Below are 23,155 nucleotides of genomic sequence, written 5' to 3' on the forward strand. Positions count from 1 at the left end.
TCTCAACCTAATCAAAAAATAACTCACCCTATTAGCTCATCCATCAAGACCTACAACCCTCGGAGGCAAAATCATGACTTTAGGTGAGAAAGGATCAAACATTTTCATATCAACATGACAAATACACTTTTAGTTATCAAACTTTCATCAAAAACAAGACTAACGCATATTGTGACTCGAACTTTGAGTTTAATAATTCATAGGCCAGATATCTCACATTCAAATACTATATTCTTATAAATTTTTGAGGTTGGTCCTTAGTCAATCTTCGCCCACTAAAAACTTCGCCCTTACCCACAACAAAAGGTAAAGGTAAAAGGACACTCCCAGTATCCCGCACAAAGTAGGTAGGGTTCGAGTGAGGGTTTTCTTTTTCCTGAAAGATACGGACAAATCATACCAGTTCTCCCAAGGAGGGAATAAAGAAAGATGCACGCAGTCAAGAAACCCTCAACTGATACCTGCGCCCAGTAGGGATCAAACCCCAAACCTTCTGCTCCACATGCACATGCTCTTTCCATTAAGCCACAAACCCTTACCCATAACCACAATAATAAATAGTTAAATACTCTTCAAGATCACATAGAGATGCAAATCATTCAAATTAATATAACACAATTGTCAAAAGTTTACAATTTCCTTTTCAAGATCTCATGATTTCACCAAGAATTTGAAGCACCGAAGTATAAGTACCAAAAATTACAATCAAAACACTAAGTAGTAGAATAGCCAAAATAAGCACCATCTCAACTCCCCATTTAGTGCCTGAAATTTTCAAGTAACACAAACAAGGTATTGTTAATGAAGCCGTAGCACTTAGTAAAGCTCCAACAAGTGACATTAGATACCCAAAGAATGGAACAGACAAAGCTACAATTACTTGTGTAGCTACCAAAATTGTTCTCAACACAATTTTGAATGATTTTTTGTTTTGGTATGTTGGAAACCAACTTTCTAAAGACATCGCCACTGGTTTTAACATGAGTGCATACTTTGCTAGTGGAATTACCAATGTTGTGAAGATTGCTACATGTGAACCCATTTTTTGCTTCGGAAGGTTTAATGTTATTTGGGATTCCAATTCTGGTCCGAACATTAAATATCCAAGAATTGCCATTATAGCGTAACCAAGGGTACATACGGCAAAACATATAAGCAAGACCTATCATAAATACAAAAATGCACTAAGCAGATTCAAAAATAAAAAATAGAAGTATATTTTAGTGTTAGATGCTAATAATGAAATAAATAAAGCCAAACCAATACCAAATAATTTGAATAGCATTCCAAGAAATAATGAATTTGACAATAGTGGTGGACGTATTTTGGGCTTATCGCCTTAGGATCAGAGTTTACTATCTACCATTCATCTAAATTAAAAATTTTGAATTGTTAACATTTTAAAAAAAAGTTCAATATTTAAAATAAAAATGTCATTGTCCCTCTAATTTTTTTGTTTCTGTGCAATTATTATAATTAAATTTAAAAATTCCATACTTAAAATGCCTAGTGAGGCGCCACTATTTATCACCTCTAATGTGCATGCTGGAAGAATGAAGCTTAAGAAAATAGTTTGTTAGCCAGGCATTCGCATTTACCCTAGATTTTTATAAAAACAAATAAAAATAAACAATTTAAACACAATATTATATATATAAAGGACATTTTTTTTTTTGAAATGGCGACGGATTGAGGTCATAGCTATATTTTTTAAAAATTTGCTGAAAGGTGGCGACGAGATGGGTCGTGGCCTTTTAGGCAACAACTTGGCATTGCGTCTGAATTTAGTGTCCACTACAACAGCGATGAGCAAAAAAAAGCGTCGCTAAAGCCATTTAGGCGACGCCAGATGCCATCGTTATTGGTGCCTATCTGTGTAGTGTCAAAAAGTAGCGCGCCAGCTACTAGCTAGCTAAGCATGAGCAGAGCATTTACCGTAGAAAATTGTTGTTTGTTGTGCATAGAAGTATAGAGAGGAGGAAACACAGGGTGAGCAGTATAACAAAACATGAACAAACTAACAGCAGTCGGCAATCCATTCAACTTGAACAATTCTCCTTTTGTTTCGAACCCAATTCCTTCGAACGCACCAACCCATATGACCGATATTAGTATCACAAACGAAGCTACAACACCACCAGCAGAGATATACGCAAGTATGCTAAGATCATCTAACCAAACAGTCGGTAAAACAATCAGAGCCACGATTATAATGAAGCTCGATTTTCCGTCGATTGAAATTCCAATCAATTCGACAGTCAAATCGGGAAATAAATTGTTTAAATTGTCGCCCTCTAAAATTAGGGATCCTGTGATAACCATATAGAGATCTGCGTAAAGAACTAGGGTTACCAGAATTTTGCCGATGTTACCAAATGCATGTTCGCCTATATCAGGATATGATTTGATGGTTGGATCGACATCCATGCACCTTTTTACAAGTAAACCCGTGTATGTAGCCGCCATGGATATGATGAAAAGTAAGATTAAGCTCAGCCATCCTCCTGATGCCAATGCATATGGAACCGATAGAATTCCGATTCCTACAGAGTGTCACAGTATTACCACAGAATTAGGATTAAAGTTCATATTATCATGAGTAATGTCTGGTGTACAAATTTGTGTGTCGCAACATCTTGTTTTGTTACATTGAACATATAATGAAATTCTCATCTTGAATTTTTATTGTGCCCATTTTTAGAAAGATTTTATAAGAGTCGTGTTAAAATGGGTCGCGCCAAAAACGAATTCTACTATAATTAGAATGAAGCGGACTATAAAAAGGCATAATAAGGGTCAAAAAAGCCCTTTTAAATAGCATTATTGATGGATAATTTTATTATTATAAATGACAATGACAATAGAGATTATTAATGTTTCTACAATTTAATCATTATAAATATTAATTTAATTATTATAAATTCATTAATAAGGATTATAATAATTGAGTCAATCTCATGTGCGATGGTTGTACACATGCGACCAACCCACAATCCCAGCCCAACTCCCCTCAATACAATTCCAGCCTATTTAAGTTGTAAAATGCCTAATTCAATAATTATAATGTCTACTTCAAGGCTTAAAATGACAACTCGAAGCTTCAAACTACCAAATGAACTCTTAGAATGTCAATTCCATTTGCCTACTCCAATACTTAAGTTTAATATTGTACTCCAAGCCTAAATTTGCCAATTTCAAGCCTTAAAATGACAATTACAAAGCTTAAATTGCCTAATATAATACTTAAGTTTAATATCCTAATCAAAACCTTAAAATGTCAACTCCAAGACTCAAATTTTTAATTACAAAGCTTAAAATGCCTGCTCTATGACTTAAGTACTATAATTTTTTTATACCTTATCCCATTAACTAATATTCCTTCTGTACTATACATTTTTAAATGTTTATTCCAAGGCTAAAAATCCTCATTCAATTGATCAAAAGGCCCATCAAATCAAATTCCTCTTAGGCATTTCTTCAAACACTTGGCATGCAAGCTCAAAAAATGAGAACTAAATCAAAAATATTAATATGATAAGTATACATTAAAGCATGGAAAATATACAATAATAAAAAATTTATAAAAATTCTCTTTAAAAAACAAAATAAAGGTATCAATTATTTTATGACTTCCATACAAATTAGATCTCAATTATACTTACAAAGGAATACCTATTATACCAATAATTTCTTAACTACTATATTTGATCAAACGTAAACACAAATAATCTTCAAACACAAACATATAACTACTACACTTAGATGATTGAAATGTATCCAATTAAAATGATCTATTTGTAGATGTCATGGGAAAAAATTTAGAAGTCGTACAACTACATAGAGATGGAGGCAAAAATAGATTCATCAGTTGGAGATGTTTCATCATCTCCATCTCCATACTTGTCATCATCATTATCATCATTGTCTTTAACATCAAGCAATGGCTACCTAATGTACATTATAAATTGAAATCTTGATATCATGAAAGAATTCTATCTTGTATAATCAAGCAAACAAAAATACATAGAGACCACTGAAAAAGTAAATCAGAAAAAAAAAAGGAGAGAGAAAGAGGACCGGTAAAGTAGTTTTTTCTTTTAATTTTCTTAATGGGCTACCAAGCCCAATATAACGTGTGGTCTCACACATAAGACCCTCTCACAAGAGAATTGGTGATAATAATAAAAACAGTCGGGCTTTGAAAGCGCAACCCTTATAAAGCCCATATTAAGTTTAAAGAGTCCTTATCCGATTCGGCCCATATTTACCTAGGCCTAACCCTGCCTTATCCGGCCCATTGAACACCCATATTTGTATCGATGAAATAAAGATAATTGTGCATATTTTATAAGTCATTAGAGTCATTCCTCCTTTTGTTAAATGGTTTTGAAATGGTATATGTTTGACTTATGATGTGATTGTAACATCCGTCTTTTAAAAAAAATAATAAAATAAATAATAATAATAATAATAATAATAATAATAATAATAATAATAATAATAATAATAAATAATATAGTAATAATAATTCTATTAAAAAATTCAGAAATTTAAAAATAAAAAAAAAATAAAAATAACTCTCTATTAACAAATAACTTCCTACTTCTCCCTCTAAATCTTATAACTAACCTCACTTATCTATTATAAATTAAACCAATTACCCATAATTCATTCACATTATTACTCAGACTTCCTTTTTCTCCTACAAACTACTTCCTCCATCTCCCATTTGCTTAAAATTCAGTCAAGAAAACGCAAGATTTTGATATTAAAGACAGCTGATTCTAGACCGAGATTATTAGGAGCGTACGTTGTCTAGGATCGCGTGACAAGGTAATTCTCAATGTCCATCTAATTAGAACTATCCCGTTAGTATTATGTGCTAAGTGATAATTAATGTGCTTAAATAGGATGCATGATTTTATATGACATTATTTTATATGATGTTATGTTTTATATATTCTCAAATTATATTTACTATTATTTTTGTCAAACTTGAATTTATAATTACTATTTTGATAAAATTTATATTATTATTTTGATAACGAAATTTGATACGATTTAGTTGAAAGAGAAATATTTATAATATTATTTTGATGAGAGTTGTATTATTATTTTAATAGTGATTCTAAATGCGATTGAATTTGGGAGAAATATATTATGATATTAATATTGCAATTGAATATTCTTGAGATATATTTTTCTTGGGAAAACCTATGATCATAAAATAAAATGTATAATGTATGTTTGATTATATGTTTGTGTGCTTGCGACGAATTATTAAAATATATTAAATCACGTAAAGTGTAATACGAGGGAAATGAAGCTCTTATATTTGTTGTGATCCAAGTATAAGGGTGATGAACAGGTTCTCCTGTTTGGTTAGTATAGCTGCCGACAGGTATTATTATTTCTGATACTTGATACGATGTTTGGTCTTCCTTCTATTTGTTGTGATCCAAGTAGAAAGGGTGTGCACACTAGGGTTCCCTGAGACTACTCTGCTGGCCTTAAATTATTTTGGGTGACGACCTCTTGATGAAGTAGGTATAGGGGTAAAGCCTCGGCCTACTGGCGTTCTCGTTCCCTCAAATTAAAAAAAATGATTATGTGTTTGTCATTATTAAATATCAAATTAATAAATTGGTTTATGTGATATTATATATATTGTTTTCTCACATTGTTTTTCTTTTAAACTCAGCGATATGTATATTTTTTTTTCAAAATTATTTTCAATTTAATTATATTTTATTTTCTTAAACTATTTTCAAACTTAATCGTTTTACGGGATGGAGTTGGAATTACTCAATTTTTTGATTTTGAGAGTTTTCCCCTTTATTTTCTTGCATTCTTATGTTGCAGGTTATTGATTGCGTGGGAATCGTGGAGTGAGGATCACCTAGAAACATAGCTTTTATTAGAGTCGTATTTCAGTTTAAATTTTACCTTAAGTTGTTTAAATTTTATATGGACATAGATTGCGTTCAGTCTTTTCTTATGTTGTAAACCCTCTGTTGGATTTAAAGTTATTAAGTTATTTCTTAGTCGTTAAGCCTTACATTTATTTTATTAGAAATAGATGTGGCGGTAACACTCCCATAAGTAGGTTTTGGCTCATGTTTTTCATAAAGGGTGTTTTCAAAAGTTCGACCTATTCTGAGGGTGTTACAGTGATACCCCAGATTTAGCTTTAAAAAAAAAATTGATATACTACTCATATCAATAAGGTGCATTTTATTTTCATGGGAACTCATTTTCTAAGAACTTCACACAAACCATCTTAGGATGGATGACCTTCCAGAAATTTTTTCTGGGCGCGCATGAGTGAGGCCAAAGCGCGCTAAAAAGACTTATGATGGTTTGTGAGGCCAGTTTACAGTGTAACATTTGAGAAATTAATAATTAAGATGAGTGTGTTTAAAAGAATTGTAAGTACGAGAATGACCTTATATATACATAATATAAAAATATTCCAAACTTAATTTCTTTTCTCTTTTACTTCTTTTAATTTAAAAAAAAATAATAAATAAAAATAAAAATAAAATATATCAAACCTTTATTACTCTTTCTCCCTCTCACTCGTTGGAACCCATAGGAAGAATCAGAGTCATGTTCTTCCTCTGATTTCTTCTTCCTCGAATTCCTTCTTCCTCTGACTTCTTCCTCTGATTTCTCCCTCTGAATCCTTGATTCTGATTTTCGCAAGAAGAACAACAATGGCCGTTGTCTTCTTTGTCTTCGACCTTCGAAGGAAGCCACAGCCCTAACACCATCCCCTTCATCTAATTTCGAAGCAACAATTTCGTTATTCATCTGATTTCTCTCCTGGTTCTTCAAGAAACGTAGTCCTTCACTTGATTTTTTTTGAAAAGTAACGAACTAAAGCTAATCAGGTATTATCTACTCGATTCTTTCTTTGATTTTCGACACATTATTTCAGCATTATCTTTAACTTTTCTTTGATTTCGAACCACCATAAGTGTAGAAGCAGCCGAAATCTTCCTCCCTTGACTTGAATTCTGCCGATTTGGGGAAGGATTGAGTGAGTTTTGGTCCTCTTGATTAAACATCAAATCCAAGCTGAAAATAAAGCATTGAACCTGAATTTTTCCGTTTCTTGCTGCTGTAAACAGAAGGTAGTCCTTCTTGATTTCTTTCCTTGTTTTTCCTTAATAATTATACTCTTATTCATATACTTTCCCTTGTATAATCTTTCATTCATGTGTTAAACCCTAAATGTTGTTGAATCTTGGAATGTATATGAGTTAGTTAGATGATTTATTAAATTGGAAATTCATGGAAAATGTGTTATTAGTGAGTTATGTGATGATGAGAATTTAAGTGTGGGCTATGATTTTAGTAGTAGATTATTCGAATGATTTAGTTGTGGTTAGTTCAGTGTTCTTGAATGTAATATTAACCTTTTCAAATTATGGTAATGGTTAAATGTTGATTGATTGGTTGTTATTGAAGGTATCTAGGGTTCGTGTGGAAATTATTAGTTGAATGGATAAAGTAGCTGAATCTTTCTTTTGGATAGTTTGTTAATCTTGTTTAGTTTCTTGGTTTTGAGTTTAGATGAACATGGAAGTGTTTGAATTGGAATACAAAGGGAATTGTGGAGACGTATAATCTTTACAAGAATATAAGCTAGACTAAAGCAAGGTTATTTATTTTGATGATATTGAGGGTTGGAGTTAGGACTTGCACAATCTCTGAAATGAGAAATATTAGAATAGAAGATGGAACTAAGATGTATTATTAGGATGAGATGCAGTGAGCTATATGAACCTAGTTGTAGTATCGTATGCTTTGTTGTGATGCTATATTTGTTATGCTTCAGGAGGCAATATTATCGAGGAGCCCTTCTAGTGATCGCGGAGTACCAGACTTAGCTTCTTGAAGCGTTCTTTTGGTGAGTAGTAGCAGTCCCTTAAAGGGTTTGGCTAGACTACATTCTTGAAAATAAACTTTTTACTAAAGCTCTTTGAAATTGAAAACTGTTGAGACATATGTTGTTGTGAATGTTTATGTTGATATTATGATATGGTCAATGGATCAGACTTGCGAGCTGGTCATTGACGGAGTTGAGGAACATTGTTCCCTACTCCCTGTTTTTGAAGTAAATTGTCATTCAGATATTGACTAGCTTCACCCAAGAGTGACATAGCCTTAGAGCTATGGATGTTCCTCTCAACTAGACTCCCTGTGCGCACATAGATCTAGGAAACTGATGTTGCTTTTAAACCTATGATTTGATTTACTGTGTTTTGTTGTTTTGGATTGTTACTTCTCATTCAGTTTAATCGGACCTTCTGTTGTTTTCAACTTTTAGCTTGTCTACAGATCGGAACCAGTCGGGAATAATGGATTAGCGGAGGTGATTAGAGGTTCCAAGGATGTATATTGAGCTGAGCACTTAGGAATTCGTAGTTTTGTATTAGGATTTTGGATAAATGTAAATTTGATTTGGCTGTGTTGGTTATATCGGACTTGTGGAGAATTGTATGATTATCCTTTATTTTAGTTAGATGTTTGTTTTGAGATATAGCTGAGTTAGTTACGTTTAAGAGCTGGTGATCCCTTTACTCTAGTTTTGGAAGTGTGATTTCAGTTTCTTGGGAAAATAAACCCCTTGATGACCCTGTTTACTCAGTCAACGGTAATTCAGGTTGTTACATACAGTCTCCATGGATAGTTAGCGGCGGTCCTAAGGGTGGAAGTGTTACATATGAAGTGATTAGAACCCACATTATTTCTCCGATTAGTTAGAGACTTCTTATGATTGAAGTGTGGATGAGAATCGAATTGAACCAAGACCTTTTTTCAGGTTGACTTCTATACAATATTAAAAGAATCTACTAGATCAAAAACCTAAGCTAATCTTTGTTATTTGACTTATATCTTTTTGCTAATCTTTCATATGCAACTATTATTTTTCTATCGGTCATTCAACTAAAATTTTACTATTGTATTGGTCATCCAATTATAATTTTTTGCTACAGTATGTTTTTTTATTTATTATACTCCCTCCTATTTATCATAAGTATCTCGTTTACTTTATGCATTCTATCCAATGCACTTATTTAATCCTTAATACTTCATATCTAATTATGTATAATTAAGGATTATAAAAAGTTAATATTAATAAATTTTACATTAAAAACAATCAAATAAAATCTCACATGGGCGACTATATTTTGACTTATAGATTATTAATAAAATACAATTTAAGAGTAATAGGTAGATAGTGTTCCAAAAAATAAATATGACACCTAAGATAAATAGGAGGAATTAATACTTTAACCTCAAATTAAAACCCCTTACTTTGTCCCTATTGTAGACCTATAACAACATCAACATATAATTATTTATTTATTTTTAAAACACACCCTTTATGAAAATTACAAAATATTAATTTTTGATGCAAAATGTGCAAGAATTTGGGCTCGATTCCAACTCTATTTCAGGATCTGTATTTTCCACATGTCCGAATGACGTACCATATCCGTTGTAGTCTAGTTGGTTAGGATACTCGGCTCTCACCCGAGAGACCCGGGTTCAAGTCCCGGCAACGGAATTTTTTTTTCCCAGTCAACAAGATTACTATATTTTCTTGAAGTGCACAATTTTTGAACAAATTTTTATAATTTGTGCGGTAGAAATAAACTGATAAATGACTAGAGCAATTTATTGAAAACAGATTAGTCACAAATTGTATCGCTTTATTGTTCTTTCAGGTCATTGAGTTGATTTCGAATCAGGTGTTTTGGGTCAATTTAAAATCGGGTTTCGTATTTACATTGATTTTTGCATAATTGTAATTTTTTTTATTTCATAATTTGTGCAGTAGAAATAAACTGATAAATGACAAGAACAATTTATTGAAAACACATTAGTCACAAATTATATCGCTTTCTTGTTCATTCGGGTTATCAAGTTGATTACGAGTCAGGTGTTTTGGGTCGGTTTAAAATAGGGTTTTATGTCTACATTAATTTTTGCATAATTGTAATTTTTTTAAATAGGGTTAAATTGAATTTGATTATAAGATCAGATGAATTTCAAATCGTTGAATCTGATTTGAATACTCTATTTATAACGTTCAATATATGCTAGTACATCGTCATAACTAGACCTGGGAAAAATTGATCCGACCCGAAAATTGATCCGAAACCCGCCCGAAAAAATTGGGTTGAAACCCGGAAATTATGACCCGAACCCGAAAAATGACCGAACCCGTAAAAAAACGGGTCGGTCGGGTCCGGGTCGGGTCTGACCCGACGGGTTGGTGCTTGTTAAAAAAACCTAAGTTCTTGAATTTCCTCCTCTTCCGCCATTCCTAAGTTAAAAAAACCTAAGTGTTGCTGCTGCCGCCGCCATTCCTCCTCTTCCTCAAGTTCTCTCGCTCGATTTTGCTGCCTCCATTCATCTTCCTCAAGTTCTGACGCTCGATTTTGCTGCCGCCATTCATCTTCCTCAAGTTCTCACGCTCGATTTTGCTGCCGCCATTCATCTTCCTCAAGTTCTCACGCTCGATTTTGCTGCCGCCATTGTCGAATGTAAGTTACTTGCTGATTTGAATCTCCTTTGTCTTCATTCCCTTAGTCCCTTTCCTTTGATTCTTTGTTGATTCTTTGTTTTTGTTGTTGATTCTTGTTGATTCTGATTTGTTGATTCTGATTTGTCTTCATTCTCACGCTCGATTTGTTGTTGATTCTGATTTGTTTTTGTCTTCATTCTGATTTGAATCTCCGAGGACGTTTAATTAAGTTTGATTCAGATTTTCAGTACTATAGTGATGGATAACTGGATAGTTTGTTCTTGGGTTACTTTTGGAGCTCACACAACACTAAAAACTCCACCTTTTTGTTTGGTACATGCTTTCCTGAAAATGCTTTGTATATGATCATGTTCGACTGTAACTGTGATCAAGGAGTGAAAGACATGAATAATACCAATCGTGGTACTTGAACGGCTGACTACATTGTACATTTGTGCTCCTATTTGTCGATGTAGTTGCTTATTGTGGACTGTAATTTGAAGGGTGTACTTCTCTGCGAAATTGGTGTTCTGTGTTAGTTAAATTCTTATTATTGGTTATGTTATTGGCGATCTTGGTTGATTGATTGAATTGTAGTACAAGTTAAGTAAGTTTGCTGCTTTAAAAATTTGTGTTGCTGTTGTGTAAAGTCTGGGTTTATAATGTATGGGTTTTTTGTATGTTGTTTGTTTGTTGATAAGCATGTCAAAACAAAAACGAAGACCTCCAAAATCTCCATTTTCAATGCCAAATCTTCCAATAATTCAAGGATATACTCAACTCTCACCATCTTCATCCTCAACTCCATCTTCAACTCCAATTATTTCACCGGGATTTTCAATCTCTTCTTCATGTAGTGCGAATTCATGTCCAAGTGTGGGTAAGTTATGAATAAATTTGTTTTTTTTTTTATAAATTAGTTTAACTGAATGTTTTTTTATAAATTAGTCTAATGTTTAATTTTGCTAAGTCGGTCATTGAGTAATCAGCTTGATACAAACTTGTTTCTTTGTCTTTATGAGTAGAAGAGCAAGCAGCTACAAACAACATGAATGCGCCACTGTCCGAATGTAAAAAAAGAAAATGGACTTCTCCTGTTTGGAAGGATTATGATTGTTTTGATGGTCACATGTTTGAGGACAATATTCCAAGAGCTCTTTGTAAATATTGCAAACAAGGTCCTATTCTTGCTCATTCTACTAATGGAACCACAAATTTTAAGCGTCATAGTGAGTCTTGCTTTGCACGAGCTACTTTTGAAATTAACAAACAAAAAAAGGGTAAGAAAGACAAGGGTGATCTAAAACATTTTGACCCTTCCATGTATAAGCAATTAGTGGCTAGGGCAATTATAAGACATGGTTATTCCTTTACATTTGCTGAAGATGCTGAAAATCGAGCTATACATAGCTTCTTAAATGAAGATTGTAAATTTATTTGTCGAAAAACCGCTAAGAAGTATTGCTTAGAAGTCCATAAAAATGAAAAACTTAAGTTGAAGAAACAAATGAGCATTGGGGTGTCTTCAAAATTTTGCTTAACTACTGATATGTGCATTCGATTGTGGATGAGGATTATCTTTCATTAACTGCACATTATATTGATGATGATTGGAAGTTACACAATAAGATTATTGCCTTTTGTCATGTCCCCCCTCCTCATAATGCCAACATGATACATGAGAGGTTAATTGCAATTATAAAAGAATGGAAGCTTCAACAAAAGGTGTTCTCAATCACATTAGACAATGCTAAGTACAATGATAATATGCAAAAATTGCTTGCTCATAGTCTAAGTGTGTATAATCCATTGCTTGCTTATGGTGATTATTTTCATGTTCGTTGTGGTGCTCATATTTTGAACTTAATTGTTCAAGATGGTTTGAAGGTCATTGGAGATGAAATAAAAACAATAAAGACCTTGGTTAAGTATATAAATGGTTCTGAAGTACGAAAAGCAAAGTTGAGGGAGTGTGCAATTGGTATTGGTGTTAGTATTTCTAAAAAGTTGTGGTTGGATTGTTCTATAAGATGGAATTCTACCTATAGGATGCTTGAAAGGGCATTGATTTATTGTCCTTGTTATGAAAACCTGAAAAGAATTGACAACGACCTTCCTAATATTCCTACACATGATGATTGGTCAAAGGTTAAAAAAATTGTTGCACTTTTAAAACCTTTTGATGATATAACAAAACAGTTTTCGGGGAGAAATTATCCAACTGCCAACTTGTACTTTAAAAGTGTGTGGAGAATCGAATGTTTGTTGATACAATATGCTGATTGTGAAGATGAGTTTTTAAAAGATATGGCAAAGAATATGAAAAATAAATTTGATAAATATCGGGAAAATTATAGCGTTGTTCTTTCTTTTGCTGCCATGATGGATCCTCGTTATAAATTTCAATTGATCAAATATTGTTTTGAACACTTGGATCCTCAAAATGGGTCCTGGAAAGCCAACCAAGTCAAAGACAAACTCTATGATTTATTTGCGGAGTATGTAAGGAATGATACTCCCTATGACCGTGAAGCTAGTAGTCATGTCGTGGATGATGATCTTCCTGTAAGTATTTTTTTTTTTGAAGTTTTTTATAATTGTATTGTTATTATTTTAACCTTCTAATTACTAGTACTTTAATAGGGATTTTCATCTTTTGCTGGAGGGACTAGTGCAAATTTGTCACAATTAGATATTTATCTTGAGGAGTCTAGGCTTGATCATCATCTTGAATTAGATGTATTGCAATGGTGGAAAACAAATGAAACTCGACATGCACAGGTTGCGCGTATGGCAAGGGATTTATTAGCCATTCCAATTACTACTGTTGCATCCGAGTCAGCTTTTAGCTTAGGAGGTAGAATGCTTACTAAGTATAGAGCTTCTCTTCAACCGGATACTGCTGAGGCTTTAATTACTAGTCGTAGTTGGCTATTTGGTTATAAAGTAAAAGAAGGTAAATTTATCAATTATTTGAGTTTTGAATGCAAATAATATGATCTTCGATTCGTTAAACTAAAACTATAGTTTATTTTGTGAATTTGTTTTATGTTGATAGATCCACTTGAAAATGGATTAGAGGTTGATCTTCCACCAATGTGTAATGAAGAAGCTAACAAAGATTTAGAAGATAAAGATGAAGATGAAGATGAAGAAGATGAAGATGAAAAAGAAGATGAAGGCGAAGAAGAAAATCAAAATGAAGATGAAGTGTTTGAACAATTTGCTATTTAACATGTTCTTATTTATACATTTAAATTGATTCATTTGGATTTTTTTTTTTTGTAGTATGATGCATTTTAGACATTTTAATGATTTTTTTTTTATGTTGTATTAGTCGATTGGATATTCTGATGTTTTATGGTAACCCGTTGGATCAATCCGAACCGACCCGAAACCCGGAGTGATCCGACCTGAAACTGGCCCGATCCGAAACTGACCCGACCCGAAAATGACCCGACCGAAATTAATCCGATCCAAAACCCGACCGACCGACCGACCGTTTTCCCAGGTCTAGTCATAACTCATAATCAGATGCCCCTTTAGATAAACAGTCTTCTCATTCTTGTAGTAGTTGCACATTACAACGAGGGCAGCATGGGCGGATCTAAGTTTTGTATTATATATATGGGTCAACAGTCAATATTGTAATAAATTAAAATTTAAAAATATTTGGTTTTATTAAACACTTCAGAAATTGTGAAAAATGTTTATATAGAAAAAAAAGACTAGCAAATTAAGTAGTATATTTCACCGTCACTATCAGTATAAGTATTTTAAAAATAAAATAAAACTATATATTATTAGAAAATGTTGGTGATGTGTTGTGGGTTACGTTTCAAACTACTGAAATTAAGGATACATCATTTGTGATGCATAATGTATATATATTTATTTAAAAAGTTTCTATTATAAATTTATTTAATTGTATTTTAAAAAATTGGATCTTTAACTATTAAACCATAACATAAGTAGTTTTGTATTGAAATAGTGCCCACTAAAGCAATGTGCATCAACTTTAAACTTAGAAAATATATGAATTAGGTAGTATGAGTGGAGTGCAGAGGAAAAAATTGTCCTTTAGTAATACTCTATTGAAATACCATAAATAATATATTATAGTTTTATAATACGCTATTTGAAAAATTGTCAAAAATAATTCAATTTTTTAATTATCCACTGTAAATAATTTCAATTATAAATTATTTTTTAATAATTTTTTCTTTAATATGTATTTTCTTCTAGTATACTCTATGGGTTAGGGAAAGGGTGGAGTTATGGTGGTTTAGGTCACTAGACAAAGAAAAAACATACGAAAAAATTAAATTATTAGAAAATAATTCAGAGATAAGATTATTCGCAGTAAATGGGAGAAAAATTGTATTATTTTTGATAATTTTTTTAATAATATTTTAATGTATACCTTCCCTACAATAGAAAACGTAATTTTCAAACCCTCACTTTGAAGGATAAAAATTCAAATTTAATACGTTATTGACTCCCTCATCTCTCTCTCGTTAACCACAAATCCACAATTATTAACAAAAAATATGATAGACTGTCGCAAGCTTTAATTTCTCAATGGTAACTCAAAACATTTAAGGTAAATCCAACACTCATCTATGCTTTTAAGGCAATAAATACAATTATATATATATATATATATATATATATATATATATATATATATATGGGCGAAAGCAAATATGCAATGCAAGTCAAGAATATCAACTGATAGCATTTAACTCATAATATATAAAATTATATATCTAAATAACGTTACTTTTTAGATAAATATTTGTAGGAGTTTTGCTTTTGTTCCAACATTGACATTATTTGTTCAAAACCTCACCAATCACTTTTTAATTCTGAAAAGAATACATATCCATTTAGATTTTAATCAAAATTTTTTGTCTTCACACTCATAAACATGAGAAGACAAACATTGAAAAGTACGGACGATTAAATTAAAAAGTTGGTCTTTAAAGTCTCAGAATACTTTCTCGGGTAATCATTTCAAAACCTTTTCAATTTCAAAACGTGGATGCAAGTATTTTTTTTTAATATTATCGACACCATTTGATTTTATTTTAGATTCGCCTCTAAAAGCTATGATTAGGATTTAAAGATGAATTCTCGAGTCGAGTCATAACCTAAGCAGACAGACCCAAACTTAGATTCTGCCCTATTAACATAATATTTAGTAATAGAATGATGAAAAGTAAAGAAGGGTGGCGTACCGGTGATGGAGTTGAGGCCATTGAAACAAGTCTGAAAAAAAGAAGTGTTGCCTTCTTTAATTGATATGTTAATATTTGGTGCTTCCAATTCATTGAGCAGTGGTTCACTAACATCAACCAGCTTGTTGCTATCATTATTCTCACCCTCCATTATCGTTAGTTGTTTTTCTTGCTATTTTATTTTCTCTTTATAATGAATGTGTGAATTTTGTGAGAGAGAATAGAGAAGGAAAACGATGTATCATATACAAACCAAGGATCACATTATAACGTTGAATATATTTTGCTTATTTTATCAACTTTACTTTTTATGTTGATTCATTGGGTTATATATGTATCACTTTTTTCACGTAATGTCATGATTAATATTTCCTTAGTTTTTACATTTTTTTTATTTTTATTTGGTTTTTTCATTTACTTTTTGCATAAATAATTTGAATGTAGACTAAAAAGTCATAATTTTTTTTGGCAGCTAAAAGAGAAATATATTAACTCTAAAAGAAACTTTTTACAACTTAGACTATAAAAGAAGAACACTTCCCAAAACACAAAGGGAAGCAACACCAAACAAACAAAGTATTATTTGAGAAGAATATATGAAAATGGAAGGAGTATTACTTAACATCATTTGTTTTTTTTCACCACTCAATGCACGGATCAAATCGTTAATATCTCTAATTATGCATATTAAAAAGTATGGAAACGAGAAATTAATAAACTTTGACTCGACATGATTCAAATTTAAATAAGATCTAATACTTAGAATCGAGATGATTCAAGTAAGATCTCATATGACTGTTTGATGAATAGCGTTGAAGTCAACTATAAAAAAAAAGGAAAAAGTATTATTCTAAACTAATTTATATTTTGTTACGAATAAAAAATTTAACGTTGGTCCGAGTCTTGATAAATGTTCATTCAATGCACGTCACAGATTAACAAGTATATTATTATTATTATTATATTTTGGGCTCCATGCCCTCAACGCCATATATATATATTTATTATAGAAATATTAGTAAGATTTATGACTTTCCATGAGAAGTTAATATCATGATCCATGTGAATCTCGAAACCACCATTAAAAAAAACTATATAATTATTCAGTTAATCTTGCAAGCAACCGTCTTAATATAAGACTAATAGCTTAATCAGTTTAATTATAGTTTTTCTTATATGCGATCAGTAATTAATCTATTTAAGGTCATAATCGATACTTTTAACGTCAAAATTAATTTTTTTTATAAGTTATAACTAATCATTTAATTGATTATTTTATACTTCTATATAATTGATCACTGTAAGGTCTGGATTCATCATCATTAAATCAAAATTGAAATTTTTTATAACTGGATTCATCACCATTAAATCAAAATTGAAATTTTTTATAACGAAGAATCAACAGCTTTAAACTCTTGATCATTTTCAAGAGCATTCATTAAATCAATTGGCAAACATAACTCGAAATTGACACTTCCTCCGTTCATCCAAGGTAAGCAAACACTACTCCTACAGGCTACAACTTCATTTCCAGTTTCATTATGAGCAAAAATTGTTAGGGGAAGAGCAGTGCCAGTACCTCTATTTGATGTATGCATTTCATACTATATTTTTATGCTCCTTTCCCTTGCATTTTATGGCATTTTGATATGTGATTTCGCATTTTCCATGTGATTTTACGCTTGGTTGGAGTTTTGTGTGTCTTTGATTATTTCAGGCCATTTTACTCCACTCTTGTATTGGAAGCGGATCACTCTTGAGCATTAGAATGCGTGCTTCGAGATTTGGCAGAGTTCGAGACCGCAATACGACACTTTTGTGAGCTCACGGGCCCATTCGGACATGTTTTTAGTCCCGTTGAGTCTCGTTTGTACTTTTGCCGCGTTCTCATGAAGAAAAGTAAGCACAAGATGATGGATCCGGGCGGGTATTTTCATACCCGGGTGATTTCAAGCAAGAAGTAGCAGCGTAATCATCCAAGCCCAGGAACCGGTCGGGTCTAGCTTAAACCCGGCCGGGTTTGTCTAAAATCACTTGCTTGAATGTTCAACCCACAGACCCGGTCGGGTCTTGCTTAAACCCGGTCGGGTCCTGCAATTTCTACTCTCTCGAAAACTCTCAGCACACGGACCCGGTCGGGTCTTCCAAAAACCCGGTCCGGTCCTGCTTTAATAACCGTTTTTCGCACAGTTTTCTTATTTTAATCACTAAGGAATGTAATAGACGGGGAAGTTAATTTTTTTTGGGTTTTTTTTTTAGAGACAATGAATTCTTCACTTTGGGAAAAAGAAACTATGTAGCTTTCATTTACTTTCATTCATCATTTGGTATTCGAATTCAAGTATTATTTCTTTATCCCTTCCTTGTTATTATTTTTAATCATGTTTCCTTTAATGAATTCTTATTTTGTTGCATTTGATATGTGTGAGTAGTTTCTTAATCTAGGGTTAGATGGAACCCTAGCCATGATGTTGATGATGAATTATTGAATGCTAATCCCTTTTTGTTATGCATAATCCTTGTTCATGCTTGGTTTCTTATGCTAGTTAACTCATATATTTTCAAGAGAAATTTTGGAAATTATAGTTAACAATTCACTCAATCGCTAACGAAAGTTAGAGTTGAATGAATTGCTTTTTAAACCAAGGGCTTGATAATCTTCATGAAAATAGAAAGATTTGATTTTGGATCTTATAGAATACTATGCTCAATGTCATTACTATACTTGATTCCATGAAAATAGGTTTGATAGTATGGTAGTGAAGCTAATAGTCTTCGAGAGGAGTTATTAGTATTCTTAATGGTGTATTCGTCCTATTGAACTCGGTTATGATTGTTGTAAGGGTAGTAGGATCTCATTGTCATCATATCATGCTAGTGGGGAAGTTTATCCCTAGATGTTTTAGTATCATCGATTTACCTTTCTAATTTAATTATTTGTGCTCTAGTCATTTAGTTAGTTTAGACATATATTCTCCAATTTTGTGTGTTACTTAGAATCAATTGGTAGCCGGAAAATAATTATTTACTACGTTGTTCTCTGTGGATTCGACCCTAACTGCTGCTATACTAGTTGCATATTAGGATTTGTTTGATTGTACATAAACGACCTATCACTATTATTGATAGATGATTAAAGAGTACAAGAACTTTTATGTTCCATTAGAACCATCAGTTGCGTCGAATAAGGGTATTTATACTGTGCAATGTTTTACACTATTATTAATAGTGTCATTGACTATTCATTTGTTGTTTGAAATTTACAAGATTATCCATCGAATAATACAATTTTATTAAGTCCGCTCTGAAATTGTGAAAAAAGAACCATATTTAGGTAGAAATTGATTTACTTAACATTAAAATTGATCACTTATAAGTCAAATTGAAATTCTTTATTTTAATTGATCTATTTAAAATTTAATTTAAGTTGAAATTAATACCTTTAAAGATCAAAATTAAATTTTTATTCTTTAATTCTTAAAATTTTAACCATTTTATTTTTCAATTTTTAGCTTTCTGACGGACACACGATCTCAACGTCTCTTGCAAGTTTCTGTGACAGTTATTTCCTTTTTGTTATTTGGTGAATATCACATGGAAGCATGTGAAAAGTATTTCTGAAGAAATTTATATTGTACTACGTCTTTGGTTATCCAATACTCATTGTCTCTCCTATATTTGATTTTTAACACTATTCATTAATCACTCTAAATTTATGTTTTATTCTTAATTTATAAGTTATAACATAGTCAATTTGGATCTTGTTTGATTCATTTTAGTGCAAAGATCATTAATGTCAACTTTTTACAATTTTTAATTAAGCATAATGTCAAATTCTTCTTTACGGGCCAACATTCTGTCCCATACAACAACGCCGACCTAATTAGGAATGCACCCCGGTTGCTGCTTTCCACTAAAGCCAACCAGCTTGTATATGATTTAGTAACGTCTCCATCAATCTCCCCATTATTCTGACGATTAGCATTTTCTAATTAGTTTTTTTGAGTTGATTTCGTTAGTTGAGGTCATGAAGTGATTTGTTTAGTTGAGTGATCTTTGTCAATTGAGAATTATGTGATTATATTGTTGAGTTAGGATTATGAATTGGTGTGGCTATTTTGGAATTATGAATTATTTATTAGTTCAGATGATGAGTCGGTTTATTTAGTTTGAATGATAGTGTTAATTATTTGTGAGTTTTGTGAAGTAAACTATGAAGTTAGTTATATGGTTAGAAATTAGTTAAGTTGTGGAAATGACTAGAAATTATACGTTACGTGACAAAAATTAAACAAATGTTATGCCTACATTGTTCATAAGTATCAATTTGTTTACTAATATGTATATAACATTATTGAAGATAAGAAAGAATAGAAGGACATTGAATCAAGAACTAAGAAAATGTGATGCTTGAGATAAAATAAAGGGGAATTGGTGGTTTAAGTAAATAAGATATATGAATTAGTTGTATTAAAGCATGAATGAAAGGTTGTTATTTCATAAAATCAAAGTTAAAGCAATATAAACTAATTAAGTCAAATCTATTGTAGTTATTATTAACCATGTGGATGTTTATATTTAAAGATTTCGATTTCCTTGAGAAATTGTATTGACGAAGCTTGTCGTCTTGCTGTAATTAAAAATGTTGGATTTCTTATTCAAATCTTTAATAGAGGATTATAGAGGTATGTATTTCACTATAGTTGAGATTAGTTTGATTACAGGGAGATGTTATTCCTAAACTAGAAAGTTATTTTTTTTGAACCTTGAAATTATAGAATAGTAACAGAAAAGATATAAATGGTTTAATGTTTTGAAACGGTTCGGATTACCTCTGTGGTGTCTCAAGGAATTGGAACCTCGTTGGGATTATCTCGACACTACTTAATAGTTGGGGGGTACGTTGATCAGTACCTCGGACTTAGATTTTCTGCTATAGTTTGGCCGTTTGTGGGGTGTGCACACTAAGGATCTTCGTCTAATAGTTATCTGGAGGGCCTAGCTAGCCCAATGGAAAAAAAGGTTTGTTCCATTTCATAGATTTATGCTTTAAAGACTTTGAAATGAAAAGTTTTAGTAAAGAAAATAGAAAAGAAAATCCTATTCATTGCATAGATTAATGATTTCTAGACTTGAAAAGAAATGTTTTGGCATAGATAGTAGAAAGGTATTTGATTTATAAATACAAAAAAAAAAGAAGAAATCAATTTTGTAATGTATTTATAAAATAGTTTGTTAGCAAACGAAAATGATTTGTAAGGTTTAATTAATGTATCCTACCTGTATATATATTTTAATTCATGGTACGATATCTAGCTCAGGTTGTTTGATTAATACTACATGTCGACCTACATGAAGGTTAAAGTAAGGTATAGTCAGAATGCAACGTCAACTTATTTTGTGTAAACAATTATAAGATTTTCTTTCCGCTATAGTTTTATGTATAATTAGTATTTTGGTTGGGTTGTGAGAGAAATTAAATAAGCTATGTTAAATGTGTACTCAGCATAAGCTGAATTTATGGTTTTATTCTTTAAACCTGTCCTGATGGGGAACAGATTTTGAGAAGATTGAGATTGACGAAGTCAACGATAGCTGAAAGCGTAAAGATTAGTAACCAACAAAATAATCTCAACCAATCATATAAAATAATGTAAGTAAAAAAAATCTTTTATTTAAAATTATTTTAGCATTTATTTTGGATTATTAAAGAAAAGATTCCACCCTATGAGGTGATGGGATTTCGAAATGTTTGGCGTCTATGCCACTGGCTGGTTGTTATTTTGAAATGTTGGTTTTGAACTTGCAGGGTGACTTTTCAAGTCAAAAGAAAATTTTGGTTTATTCGATTTACAAATGGAACTCTGCTGAATTTTCTGCAGAAATTTATATATTTTAAGTCGTTTTAAATGATTCTTATAATGTAAGTTCTTTACATCTTTCTAAGGTTGTAAACTCTGATACTTAAAGTCTTTGATAAATGTCTAGCGGATAATATAATCAATTGAGTAATTGATTAGATTATTAACGTAACAGCCCGATATAAGTATAAAGCTTCCGCATTAGTTTAGATTAATCTTGTTTAATCACCTGGTTAGTTTCGGGTTGTTACAAAAAGCATACACCATGGTACGGTCTCCCAGATGGATTTAGAGATTTCCTCCATAATGACTGTAAAAATGAAAGGACTTAGTGTTGATCCTTGATGCAGTCCCACTTTAATTGGGAAAGACTCTGTCATACCCACCGGTGTATGTATGTTAATCGACACTCTGTCATGCATGTCCTGTATTACCTCGATGTACCTTCGTGAAATACCTCTATTCTTAAGGCTATCCCAAACGATGCTTCGTGGTATGCTATTGTACGCTTTCTCAAGGTCAATGAATACCATATGCAAATCCTTCTTTCGCTCCCTATACTTTTCCATCAGTCTCCTCAAAAGATGAATTGCCTCGATGGTTGATCTTCCCGGCATGAATCCGAATTGGTTCTCTATAATTACCGTCTCTCGTCTAATTCTTTTCTCAATCACTCTTTCCCACAGTTTCATAGTGTGGCTTAGAAGTTTGATCCCTCTATAGTTTCCGCATATTTGTGCATCACCCTTGTTTTTAAACAGTGGGATAAGTGTGCTAACCCTCCATTCTTCAGGCATCTTACTAATCTCAAGATGACATTAAAGAGGTTAGTAAGCCAATGAATTCTCTCCTCTTCTAAACCCTTCCACACCTCAATCGGAATGTTATCAGGTCCAACTGATTATGATTGCCCCATTTTTTTGAGAGCTTCTCCTACTTTCGTCGTGGTAATATCAATAATCAACCCATGATCTTTTATGTTCTTTGGATGTCCAAAGTTTGTCGAATTTCCTCCTTTAGACCCCTAGTCTCATTGAGCAGTTGGGATAAATATTGATGTCATCTCATTTTGATGTCTTCCTGTGTAAGGAGTACTCGTCCACCTTCATCTTTAATGAACTTCACTGTACCTAAGTCTTTCTTCTACCTAGATCTTGCTTTCGCCAACTTAAAAATATACTTCACTCCCTCTTTGGTATCAAGCTTTTGATAAAAGTCTTCAAACACACGATCTTTTGCCTCCACTACTCTTTCTTTGCCTCCCGTTTTGCTTTTTTATACCTCTCTTTCTTACTTATCCTATGTAACACCCTTGAATTTCCGACCCCCTAAACGGAACCAAAACTGCAAGGTAACGCAGGAAATTTGGGTGTTACATTTCAAAAAAAATAAAAATAAAGATAAAGAAAAGGAAAAGAAATAGAGGTAAAGTTTGATTGATTTAATTAAAGAGATTATAGAAAAACTTCCAAACAAAATCGTGCAGAAATTTCGGCAACATCTGCGTTGAA

General features: G+C 32.1%; 1 protein-coding gene, 1 long non-coding RNA gene and 1 other non-coding gene across 3 annotated transcripts; 2 read left to right on the plus strand and 1 right to left on the minus strand.

The window, feature by feature from the left end:
• Nucleotides 1-583: 583 nt before the first annotated feature.
• Nucleotides 584-16,073, minus strand: LOC130804504 (amino acid transporter AVT1I-like). Its single transcript, XM_057668961.1, has 3 exons — nucleotides 15,784-16,073; nucleotides 1,936-2,543; nucleotides 584-1,162 (listed from the first exon to the last, which is right to left on the minus strand). The coding sequence occupies exons 1-3, from the start codon at nucleotides 15,932-15,934 to the stop codon at nucleotides 644-646; spliced, it is 1,278 nt and encodes a 425-aa protein (XP_057524944.1). The 5' UTR covers nucleotides 15,935-16,073; the 3' UTR covers nucleotides 584-643.
• On the plus strand, nucleotides 9,508-9,580 carry TRNAE-CUC (transfer RNA glutamic acid (anticodon CUC)). The gene has a single exon. It is a non-coding gene; the product is annotated as a tRNA-Glu (tRNA).
• On the plus strand, nucleotides 10,512-13,403 carry LOC130804505 (uncharacterized). Its single transcript, XR_009040025.1, has 3 exons — nucleotides 10,512-10,562; nucleotides 11,245-11,423; nucleotides 13,325-13,403. It is a non-coding gene; the product is annotated as an uncharacterized LOC130804505 (long non-coding RNA).
• Nucleotides 16,074-23,155: the final 7,082 nt, after the last annotated feature.

The sequence above is a fragment of the Amaranthus tricolor genome, chromosome 17 (genome assembly GCF_026212465.1).
Source record: "Amaranthus tricolor cultivar Red isolate AtriRed21 chromosome 17, ASM2621246v1, whole genome shotgun sequence".
NCBI classification, from domain to species: domain Eukaryota; kingdom Viridiplantae; phylum Streptophyta; class Magnoliopsida; order Caryophyllales; family Amaranthaceae; genus Amaranthus; species Amaranthus tricolor.